Source organism: Typopeltis vanoorti, chromosome 8, assembly GCF_054136105.1.
Source record: "Typopeltis vanoorti isolate ZY-2024b chromosome 8, IOZ_Tvanoo_1.0, whole genome shotgun sequence".
NCBI classification, from domain to species: Eukaryota; Metazoa; Arthropoda; class Arachnida; order Uropygi; family Thelyphonidae; genus Typopeltis; species Typopeltis vanoorti.
The window spans coordinates 46,197,938-46,210,491 of NC_143556.1; the positions used below are offsets into that span (position 1 = coordinate 46,197,938).

General features: G+C 34.5%; 1 protein-coding gene across 1 annotated transcript in view; it reads left to right on the top strand.

Annotated features, from left to right (window-relative positions):
- Positions 1–12,554, top strand: part of Surf4 (Surfeit locus protein 4) — a 91,554-nt gene that overhangs the window by 28,648 nt on the left and 50,352 nt on the right. Inside the window, exon 2 of the mRNA XM_090397218.1 lies at positions 7,757–8,020. Coding sequence (XP_090253344.1) covers positions 7,757–8,020 — 264 coding nt within the window. The remainder of the gene's footprint in view (positions 1–7,756; positions 8,021–12,554) is intronic.

Below are 12,554 nucleotides of genomic sequence, written 5' to 3' on the forward strand. Positions count from 1 at the left end.
TGCATACCACACAAAAGAAAGTTCAGTAGTATTATTTGTGTTTGTTTTTCTTTTCAAAAAATCTAAATATTACTTCTTCTGCTGCTGGAAGCTATTTCTGAAATAATCTACGTCTTATAAATACTTGGTAATTCTACAAATCAGTGCACCTGAAGAGTTGCACTGATTGATCTTTCACTTTACGTATAATAATTGAATAATTTTTTTTCGAATTTTAAAATTTTCAAATGTTTGCTTTGAAAATATTATGTCAAATATTTATATTTTTAAACAATATTTATTGAAATAAATATGTCCTTTTTCTTTCGTTTCTAGCGAAATAGCGTTATATGGATCATCACATTTCAGTTTTAGAAACGATTTTTTGTTATTCATAAAGACAAAATAAAAAAAAAATGTTAAAATGCTACATTGCATTACTCGGTTTCCGATCGTGTCTTTTTGGTATCAAAAATTTACATCCAATGATATTTTAGCAGTGATTCTTTGCCTTCGTCATTTATTTATTTATTTGTATTATGCATATTACGATAATATCTAGTGCATAACCTCGTAGATATGTTGAAAATATAATGTGAAAAATATCATATGCGGAATGATTCAAAATCCTTTTTCATTTTGAAGATTTTCTAATGCTTTCCCCCCCCCCTCCTTATCCTCTCCTAGAACTCACAGGTTTGAAAGCTTTTCTAGACAGCATTCAAAATCAATTACTTCATTTTACCATTTTGACAAAAGATATACGGCAATCAGATTGTATTGTGAAACTTCTAATTCTGTTCTATTTATTTGCAATCTAAAACCAGCTGTTCTACTGCCCGCTGAAATTATGTCAAATTTTAGAAATAATATGCTATATTTTCACCATGCAAAATTGTTTATATGCATACCACACAAAAGAAAGTTCAGTAGAATTATTTGTGTTTGTTTTTCTTTTAAAAAAATCTAAATATTACTTCTGCTGCTGCTGGAAGCTATTTCTGAAATAATCTACGTCTTCTAAATACTTGGTAATATCCTCTTAGCTGGAGGAAAAGTTGAAGGCTTATTACTCTCAGTGCTATTGAGAAGAAAGGGGAGAACACTAAAGTGCCCCAGGCTGTTAGTGAAGAATATGTTAAGAATGTCTTGTTTCCTTTTCGATTGTTGATACCTATATTCTAACAGAAATACTGATATTTCGTTTACATGCTTATACATTATTTATGCCAAAATAATTGCTTAATTTATAATGATCAGTTTCACTTTTATTATCAAAAATTAGAAATTAAATCATACAATTATCTTGAAAAAGAGGATTTGAATTATTTTCAAAGAAAAGGTGCATATGCGTTTCATAATCTTCTTTTTTTTGGGGGGGGGGGATATAGACATAAGCAATCTGCGGTTATTTCATAAATCGTTCGCAAGACAGCTGTTACAAACGTAAATCACTTGGGGAACATACCCATTCATTTTAGTGTAAAATAGTAGCAATGGTTCAGTTACTTTAGATATCTAATCTAGAAGAAAATGTTATGTCTGCTGAGATTAGAATCATACGTGAATAATTTTTCTGACATGATTTCTCTATTCGTTATAATGTAACCAATTTCCAGATTTTTTTCCCTCCTGCAGACTTCATGTTATATGCAGTGATTTCTTCTTTGAACTATAAGAAAAAAAATCGGATAACAGGAGAAAAATATGTAGTATTTTCTTTTCCACTGGCTGAATTTACAATGTTCTTTCTTTGTGTTTTGAAGAGAAACTGCAAATGACTTTTTTCTTACTATTTTTGCCATTATAACATCTCATATAATTATAAGAGTGACATTTTACCGTTTTTCTCCCACACGAGAAACAGAAATAAGGTGGTAATAATATTGTTGATTTTGCCAAACTTCATTGTAGCAGAAATTTTTATTACAAAACTTTGTAATATATATATATATATCTCCGAAACAAGAAATTTGGAACCCATATCACATCAATGTTGAGTGTTGGCAAGGTGAAAATGTTCCCGTTATTATTTATATATTTCATTTATTAACTAGGGGGGCTATGCCTAACCCCCCGTGTTCCGGTATGGTAGACCAGTTCTCCTTCAATTGTGATAACTTGAAAGGGGGTTCAGCCCCTGAATTCTGATGACTCGAATTTTGAAGACTCGACACTCAGGGTAGCCCCTGAGTTTCAAAACGTTTCGATAAACACGACATAAAAAAACTTATCATTTTATATATATATAGGGTAGATTTTATTTCATTATTTTTTATTGCTTTGATGAAATACTTTACCTGGAATACTCCTTCCAGTTTCTCTGTGTCATAAAAAGAACTTAAAAATTAGCCTTCAAGATGAAAAAGAAACAGTGCATTCAGGTATCCCTCCATCAATATTTGTAGTCCTGAAAAGGACTGTTTTGATGGCCTTGAAAACAAACATTTTTTATTTCATACTGTTCAGAATTTAAAATTCTTGAACAGCGTGGAACACCTTGAAGCAAGGGTAAACACACAAAGCAGTTTTACACTCAGGGCACCAGATTTTTGTTTCCTTTCTGATATTTTTTTTATTAAATACATAATATTTGCGTGGAGGATTTTTTTTTTATTAGCCGTTGGTGGTAGATTTTCGGGATAATGGTTGGAGTTAGCAGCGTTCAACCTCAGATGTCTGGCAGGATTTCCTGTTTTTCTGCTTGCTGAAGAAGGTGCATGTGCATGCAGCAATGCTTTCGCAATTTCTCTTCTGTATTCTAGATATGTTATGGTAGACAAACATTTTTTCTTGTACAGGAGGAAACTGTTCCAAATAACAAAATCCAAACACTTCAAAATTCAAATAACATGCCCAAACACTTTTTTGTAATATTTTTTATGCTGTTTCCTCATTACAGAGTAGAATGATAGCTGCTGATCGCACCTGTCGACTCAACCCATAGTGTCGTTGTATGCACACACAGCAATGGGTTTTACTTTCTTCAAACCATGCTTCTCCACGGATTCCGCTGATGGATTGTGCAGGGAAGATAGCAGAAAAACATCTTTTTTGTCTTTCCAACGTAGTGCAAAGACTTTCCCTCGCTGATAAGTTAGGATTTCCCCCTTCGATAGCTTTCCTGAAGCCAGATCTGGAGGCATATCTCGCCTTTTTGCATTTACAGACAGTACCATAACTATCTGTAAGATGCTGTAAAAGCAAATCAGCGAATTCAGGACACATATATAGTAATTATCCATTATAATGCAGTAACCTTTCTCCAGTAAAGGGTCTAGTAACTGCATTACTGCACGCATCGACAAGGGGAGATCCGAATATTTATTGTGCTCGATTACAGTTTGCTTTCCCGCATAAGGTTTGAAATCCCAAAGATATCCACTTTCCGATTCGCAAAGCATAAAAAATTTTACTCCATACTTCGCTTTCTTTTTGGGAATATACTGCTTACATTTCAGTCCACCTTTGAATGGCATAAGGCTTTCATCAATACTCAAGTCTCTCTCAGGAATGTAGAGTGATCTACATTTTCATCAGAAAATCATAAATTTTGTTGAGGACTGGGCAAGGATGTGTTGCCTGATCGTAATTCCTCATTATTCTGAAAATGCAAATACTTCATGATGAGACTGAATTGTTTTTCAGTCATAACATCACAAAACATTGGCGTGTTCAGAATCCAGTCTGTAGACCAATACATTTCGAGAGCGGGCTTTCGAAATGTATTTCGAAACTTCGGGTTTTTCACTTTCTTTATTCTGATATTGCATTTGAAGGATGACAGTGATTTTAAATATTAATTTCACCTATATCCGAATATCACATAATTTCCTGATTTATAATAATCAGGAAATATGTATATTGTCTGATTTATAATTTGCTAATTTATAATAATCACTCAGTATCGAAAAATTAAAGTTATGTGGAACAATTACTAGAGAAAAATAACGAATTAAATAAAAACTGTACCTATGTTTCATAACAGTTTTCGGGTGTGTGATAGTAATGCAACGGGGGGGGGTTAAACTATCAGAGGCGAAATAAAGTTCAATTCTATTGTAAAAATATGGAAATGAAATTTCACATTTGATATACATATTTTGAATGATAAAAATAAGCAGATGTATCGCTTACTTTAAAAATTGGAGAATAAAATATCTGAATTATGCAGAAAATATAAATTTAAATCATAACTGTTAATTTCATTTGGTAATGACCAATTATACAAGGAAACCAAGAAAGTGAAAGTACAGATTACTATACAACATGAAGAAAAAATTTAGTAATATGATTAAAGAATTTCATGTTATTCTCTATAAAGCAAAGTTGCTCAAGCGTGTCCTAAAGGAAATCTGTTAAGTATTATTCGATTTCGATGGTTTTGTACAAAAATAAAATTAATATAACCTGGAACGTCGGCAGCCAGTTTTCTTTTCTTTTTTTAAAAGAATATTCCAAATAATTATCGTGAATTAATTTCTTCGAGAACAAAGAAAAATCTTTTGTCTAGTAGCGATTAGAAAAAAATTAGCGCAAAAAAATAAAAAATTCAATTGGTTAAGTGAAGAAATTATGCAAGACCTTCATTTTGTCCAGAAATTAAAACTGTATTGTACAATAAAAAGAGAAAACAAAAATATAAATTATTTCTCTATTTTTAGTCTATCATATATAACTAAAATCCAGTTCACCAGCATGGAACAAGAAAGTCCGTTTCTTGTTATAGGCAACTGAGAGGCAGCTACGAATGGGAGATAATCCGATTAACCTTTCTCTTCAGCATGAGGGTTTATCACACCTTCTAATGGACATGACAGTCAAATTGCACTTCTTATCCAGGTTCTTTAAACAGGTGGGCTGAATCTTATCCAGATTTAGTTGGACGTCTATAGACGTCCTAGCCGGTAGGAAGGTTAATGAATGCCAATTCATTACAGCTATGGGAAATATCTAGAGTAAGGCAGAAATAGTTTTGGCAGCTACATTCGCTATTGGTACTTGATATTCTTCTTCAAGTGCCATCTCCTATCAGAAGTCAGCAACCACCTCGGAAAATTTTGAGCGATCCTCAGCATTCATGCCAGTCTACTGTTGGATGTCTGCCAGCCAAGATTTTCTTCATCTTCCTTGTCCTCTTCTCTATTTATCTTCCTTTTATAATCAATTGAAGTATTTTATATTTTTCATTACGAAGTAGGTGACCAAGATATGCAGTTTTTCTTCTTTTTACAGTATCTAAAAGTTTGTGTGATTTCCTCATTTGTTTCAGTGCTTCTTGTTTGGGCATTTTTGCTGTCCATGGGATTTTTAACATTCGTCTGTATAACTACATCTCAGGCAACTCGTTGTAAAGGTGGACCAACCTCTCATCACTACTTGTTTTAGTATCTCCCATAATGTAAAGCACATCTCTTTGCAGACATGTATAATGCTATGCATTAAGGTTGAAACCGGTCTGGGTAGCGACCCTTCCCTTAATGCATAGCATTATACATGTCTGCAAAGAGATGTGCTTTGCATTATGGGAGATACTAAAACAAGTAGTGATGAGAGGTTGGTCCACCTTTACCACGAGTTGCCTCAGTCCTGAATATACTTCAGGTGCAAACTTTGTTTGCTTACCTTTGGATAAAGAATTAAACTAAATTTATTATAGTCTAACCAAGTGGGAAAAAACTTCCAATATTATTGACATGTTTACTGTAAGCAGGGACAAATTGGGTCATTTTGATTCTATTGAAACCAATAATTAAGGGTAATTCTATATTTCGTTGGTATATTTAAGCTAACTATTAATAAACAGCATCAGTATATATTTGTAGCTTAGTACTGGAATGAAAAACTAGTTCCCTAAATTTATCATGGGACTTCAGAATCACTAAAAGTAAAAGCCTTAAGAAACTGGATCAATTCACCTTTGTTCTTTGGAGGTGGGAAACGTTGCCTGAGAGCTCACTTCAAAATGTCCCTTAAAGTTCTATAGGATTTAAGTCTGACAATTTGGATGGCCATGGCAGACAGGACACCTCACCATCATGTTCTGCAAACCACTGGGTGACCATTTGCCTGAAAAGGAGCATTATCCTTTTGAAACATGGCAGGCTGCATAGGAGAAAAGTGTGTCAACATTGGATGAAGATGATCGCTTATGATTAAGGATAACATGCAGCATCTACTTCGCCTTCCAGTACAAGTGGATTGAAACCTGGTAAGCTTCCTTTGGCTGATGCCATATATGTATTCATCCATTTGTAGCAAAAAGTGTGAACATGGATTCATCAGAGCATATCACATCTTTCCATTGTTGTGTAGTCTACTGTCGATCTTTGCACCATTGGATGCAATGATGTGCATCGATTGGGATGATCACAAGCTTGTGTAAGGCAACCCAACCATGATATGCAACTCTGTATAGTTCCTGGCACAGAGTTTTTGTTGAAATGGGTTTCTCATGACTGGTGTTGAATTTTTCACACAATTGCTCAGCAGTAGTCTGCCCATTTTTCTTGGTACAGCAGACTAATGCTCGAACATCCTTTTCTTTCTGTAAGCACTTTCGCCCACTATTGCATTTCCCTGATGATATTTGTCCTGTTGACTGCAATGCTGGCATAATCTTAGAGACTGTTCCTTGACTAACATGTGCAATTGTTGGAAGTGTTTTTTTTTTTTTTTTCATTGGTTAGGCTATAAATTATATATTTAGCTTAATCCTTTATCCAAGTGTAAGCAAACAAAGTTTGCCCCTGAAGTGTCCTCAGGACTGGGACAACTCATGGCAAAAGTGGACAAACTTATCATCACTTGCCTTATTATCCCATAATGCAAAGCACATCTCCTTGTGGACATGCCTCAACCTTGGTAACACCTCTGGGTCTGACTCTCACTGAAGAGACCTCAATAAAAGTCGAAACTGGTCTAGGTAGTGACCCTTCCCACAATGCATAGCATTATACATGTCCATAAGATGTGCTTTGCATTATGGGATATTAAGGCAAGTGGTGAGAAGTTTGTCCACCTTTGCCACGAGTCCTGAAGATATTTCAGGTGCAAACTTTGTTTGCTTACACTTAGATAAACGATTAAACTAAATATATAATTATAACATGTGCAATTTCATCTGTTCTGGTCACAGGTGCACCTGCCAGCCTGGCTCCAACAATCATACTCCTTTCAAAGTCACTGAGGTCTTCTCTGAATTCTATTCTAACATGCAATAGACAGAAGTAGGCCTCTGTTTGCCTTTATACACACACACATATCCCTAGGAATGTCGGGAGTATATTTGCATATCAAATACATCTGTGTTTGTTGAATCATAGACACTGCATTGCAACTACTGATAACATGACCTGGTAACTCAGTGTTTCCATTTTTTTTTTTGTCCATTTCCTGTAGATGTAATGAAGTTACATCTGTATTCAAAAGGCTCTGCAGATGTAATTAGCTGCATTTTTATTTAATTTTTTTTCCCCCACCAGGGCTATGCTCATTATCTGGCAAATTCAGACTTCAGAAAATGACCTTATTGAAAGATCATTAAGTTTATTTGAATTATATAGTGTTTCAATCTTCTTAAAGATTGAGACTACTACTGTATTGATCTACTGAAAACATTAGTAGTCTCCATATTTTTTTTCATAAAGCAACATATTTTTCCTTTACTGTTGTTTCACCTCTTTCATGTTGTTTAATTACATTGCCAGTTGTTTCCCTAAATGTATTGCATAACTTTACTAAACAACAATCTTTTTTTTGTTTCTTATTGTTATAGATTCTTCGCCATGGTAAGCATGTTTTACCTACCCTTGCACGGCTATGTCTTGTGAGCACTTTTCTTGAAGATGGCATTCGCATGTGGATACAGTGGAATGAACAGAGAGACTATATGAACATATCTTGGGGAATTGGTTGGTTTCTAGCCACATTGTTTGTAATATTTAATCTTGCAGGCCAGTTGATAGGATCTGTTATGGTACTAGCTCGATTTCAAGTTGAAGCAGCTTGTGGGCTTCTGTTTGCTATCGTTCTTCTTCAGGTGAGTGATTTAAGAAAAGAAACTGCTTTCTTTATGCGCAGTCTTTTATCTTTGATCATGCCTGCTAATTAACACGGTCGCACTGGCAGTGTTTGCATGTGCAGAAACTGCCAGATGGAACTAGCTCTGCCATATCTATGACATTTTTCCATGTTGAGCAGTCACATTTTCATAAAGCTTATATAGCGTGTTAGTTTCATCTTTATCAGTAGTATTTTATTTGTATAGCATTTGTGAAATGTCTTAATGATGAAAATCTCGAATGCAATTTGAACTGATTTCAAGTTATATGTATCTTTATTTGCTTTACATAAATTGAGTGCTTTCTGTACACAATGACTGCATTACTGCATTTCTCCAACTGAATGTTTAAGAGGATGTTAGGAAAAATCTGTTTCGTGCTATAATAAATCTGTTTTGCTTGCATGCATGGGAAAAGTGTCTAGTAGGAAAATGTTTTTAATTATGAAGTGTCATTCCAGTTGTCACTGATTGTTGCTAAATAGACTGGAAAATATCTCTGCACGCAGTATATAGGCCGAAAATGTCCCTGTACTGTGTTTAGTGATACACCTCCAAATCAAAAAATTAGAATAATCAAAGAAAATGTGTTGAATGATTTGTAATTTATTACATAGAAAATAATTATTACCAAATATGAATTAACATTATCTAAATCTACGTACATTGTAAATTATATAACCTTGTAAACACATATTTGAATCATTATTAGAATAATTTTTAACGTGGTTCAAAATATTAGAATATTCCAAATTTTTCCAGTTGGTTTTGAGGAGAGCATAGAAATAGCATATATTTCAATAGCTGTGGGACTGACTTGTGTGAGGAATTGTTTATGCGGGGATTTAAAAGTTAATCATTTGCTAAACATGGGTTGAACGAGTAACATATCAGTAGCTAAGAAGTTTCGCATGTTGTCTCTACAAAAAAGAAGGCCAAACTCAGCAGTTTATAACTAAGTAATTGAGAGTATTCTAATAACTGGAGTTTTCAAAATAATTTCTGCAATAGCAGTCGAAAGGTAATAACTACATCAAGATATGAGAAGAGATTTGAAAAATATCGTGAAGAAAAACTGCTTCCAAAGTGTTCACAGGAGATAGTGTTATGTCGTATATTTTTCCTTATATTTGGTTTAGCTTAATTATAATCTTGCCTCTCTTCCAATATCTTAAATATCTCTATCACTTCCTGTGTTCTTACTCTATATGGGAGGCAAACTAAACTACTCTGGCCGATCTCTAGATTGAACGCGTGCTTATTCCAATTAGTAAAGATTGATTAATCCTTAACAAAGAAAGAATCCTTTAATATAGCTATCTGGGGCAGTCCTTTTTCGGATCTTGGCAAAATTTATTTTTTTCCGCTGCGCTAGCCAATATTCCTATAATAGAAGACTCTTATTCAGGGGAACTTTTCCAGACTTTAAAAGCACATTTGTGAACAATTTAGTACCCTCACTATTAAACTAAACACTCTACTAAGTTATATAATCCTTGTTTGCAGTTGTGACCTCTATTACAACATATTATACTTTCTTTCCCCTTTCTCCTGCTATGGTTTAGATTTTATGAGTGGTAGTTTTGGTTCATGTTATAGGCAACATGCAGATATACAAGAAACATCATATTTATTGGGAATCTTAAATCATATACAGCTAATCATATCTCACATTCAACTAAGTCAATGCTATATTCAATCAAACTATGTGGAACTAACTGACATTCTAGCACATGAAAATAAACACATTCCTTTAAGTTAAATCATTAAAACATACATACTATATACACCAAATAGATCCAATTTCCGTTCTGCTTACAAGGTTAATTACACTCACTAAATATGACACAGACTTCTGTAATCATTTTCAGACAATCTATCTAAAGGAAACTATCTGCCACTAAAGAAATACTTAAAGTTCTCTAATTCAGTCCACACTTGATTATTGCTTTAAGAACTTCCTTTTCTTATCTAACGGGGAACAAACATCAAAATCTCTACATTACCATGTCCATGATAGGATCTTCAGATCAGTCTGGTTCTACCTTCTTTGTTTTAACACAACACGTGACTTCCATACGCTTGCTTCTACGTGGTGGGAATTTAGCTAGTTGTCCATTTAAATATCAAAAGCAGAACCAGAATGTCACGACATTCTGGTTCTGCTTTCGATGATTCCTGGCATTCTGCCGTATGAACGTGGGATATGTCTGCAATTCATTTAGACGAAATGTCCAGCAAAAGAACGTGGGCAGCACGTGGCGATATCTTGCGCTTAGCGTCGTCCGGAACTTGGATCATCGAGGAATAACGTCTCGAATCCATCCGAGATCTGCCGGTCCGTGGGAGGGAACGAACAAGCAAAAAAAAAAAAAAAAAAAAATGGACAACGAGGGAGGGGTGCAAACTCCTTTTATTCTACGTTCTATCTTTACCCTTGGTACCCTCTTTCGCCTGAGATTGACCTTCACTGACCGCCGCAATATGGTACTTCACGTGATTTTTGAATAGCGTCTTTGCAAAATTCTGCGTGCGTCATCTTCCAAGATTAACACTGCCTCAGGCTCGGCGTTTGCCCTAAGGGCTCGCGTGTGACCCTTGAACTATCGTTTGCACTGTGTCTGTTCCTTCATCTTAGCTTATACAAAATACCTTATAAGGACTATACTTTGTACGAATTCTCTACATGATTTTGAGAGGGGGGGGTTAACACTAAGTTCTGTAATTCTGCATAAAGAGGTAATATTCTAACATTGTTTACAGCATGCATTTATCCATTCTACTCGAGTACAAGCTCTTTTTCTCATCTATTGTTTTAGACTTGTAACATCCTGAATGAATAAATTCCTTTCAAAAAATGTTTCATTCAGAATGTAACAATAGAAAGAACTAGGTGTGAATGTTCCAAAATTTACAACATTGAAACAACTTCACAAATTGGGTTTTAAATCACGTGTACCTAAGATAAAGCCACTTGTGGCTTCCAAGCAAAAGGCAGCTAGACTGGTGTAAGCAGAGACTATTGTGGGGTCAAGGGGACTGAAAAAAGGTACTTTTTTTAGTGATGAAAGTATGTTTTGTGTGTCCCGTGATCAGCAAGGGATGTGTGTTTGGCATCTTAAGCAAGAAGCATTTGATAAAGAATGCATGAAATGTTTGTTGAAATTTGCAACCTTTTTCATGGTATGGGCTTGTATAACTGCAGAGTCCAGATAGGCTGTGTATTGTGTACAAAAGACTCACTTCCAAAATATACCAATAAATTTTTGAGCACTTTGTTACCAGCATCGGAAGATTTATATGATGGTGATTTCCTTTTTTCATCACGATTCGCACTTCCAAGACCACTACTAGACAGCTCAAAGAAAGGCAAATCAATGTAATCCTTGGCCGGCAAACTTGCCAGATTTAAACTCCATTGAGAATTTGTGGGGGATTATGAAGAAACATAAAAATGAACTTGTTAATGGCCTGCAGACCATATAGGCATGTTTTAATAAAAAAAGACTGTGAACTTCTAGTAAATAATATGCCCAACTATTTATGAACGGTCATAAAAGATGGGGGGGGATGCAACAAAGTACTAATTATGTTGTTTCCCTTTGACTGTAATTTCTGTGAATTTATTTTCTCATTATTCTAATATTTTGGACCACATTAAACATGGTTATATATTCTGCAAAGTATGCAGATTTAGATTATGCTAATTCATATTTGTTGATAATTATTTTCTGTGCAATAAATTAGAATTGCAAGTCATTCAAAACATTTTCTTTGATTATTCTAATTTTTTGATTTGGAGGTGTATACAATAAAAATTTATTTTTCTTGCTTCTGTATAGTGTCTGTTGAGGATGGAATAGAGTGGTTGATCTACTGCAAAATACTATCATATGTGTGATATACATTATTAATAAGACAAATTAATATCACACAAAAAAATTTACTAAATAAAAAACTTAGGTAATGAATTTAAGACTTATGAAAGGGGAGATAATTACCTGAAACAGTACATGATGGAAGGGACCAGGGGTCTGAAATTGTTGTCTGGTAATAGCATCAGAAGGGAAAGTGATCTTGAAAGATGGAGTCTTGTCCTGGGAGGTTGCTCAACATGTGGAAATTTCAGTCAAGAAAGGATTTATGCAGAACTACAAAAATCGCAATTATGATACATTTTAAGCCAACTTGGAGCAGTGCCATAGCATAAGAAAATAAATTACATAGAATGAATGCCATTAGCCATGGGAAGTGGTCAAGGATTGAGTGAGCCCCAGGGTCAGGAGGAAAAATCGAGTAAGGATTAAGTGGATGTCTAACAACATAAAGAGAAAAACAGCAAATTATAGTCCAATTAGTATATCTGAAGTGGTGGTTAAAGTATTGGAAAAGTTGGTTTAAGGTAAAATTCAGGAATGTGTGGATAAGAATATGATACTCTATCATATTCCTATTCACAAGACTTTGTAAAGGGCAGGGCCTGCTGAGTAATTGATTCACATTTTATAATAAA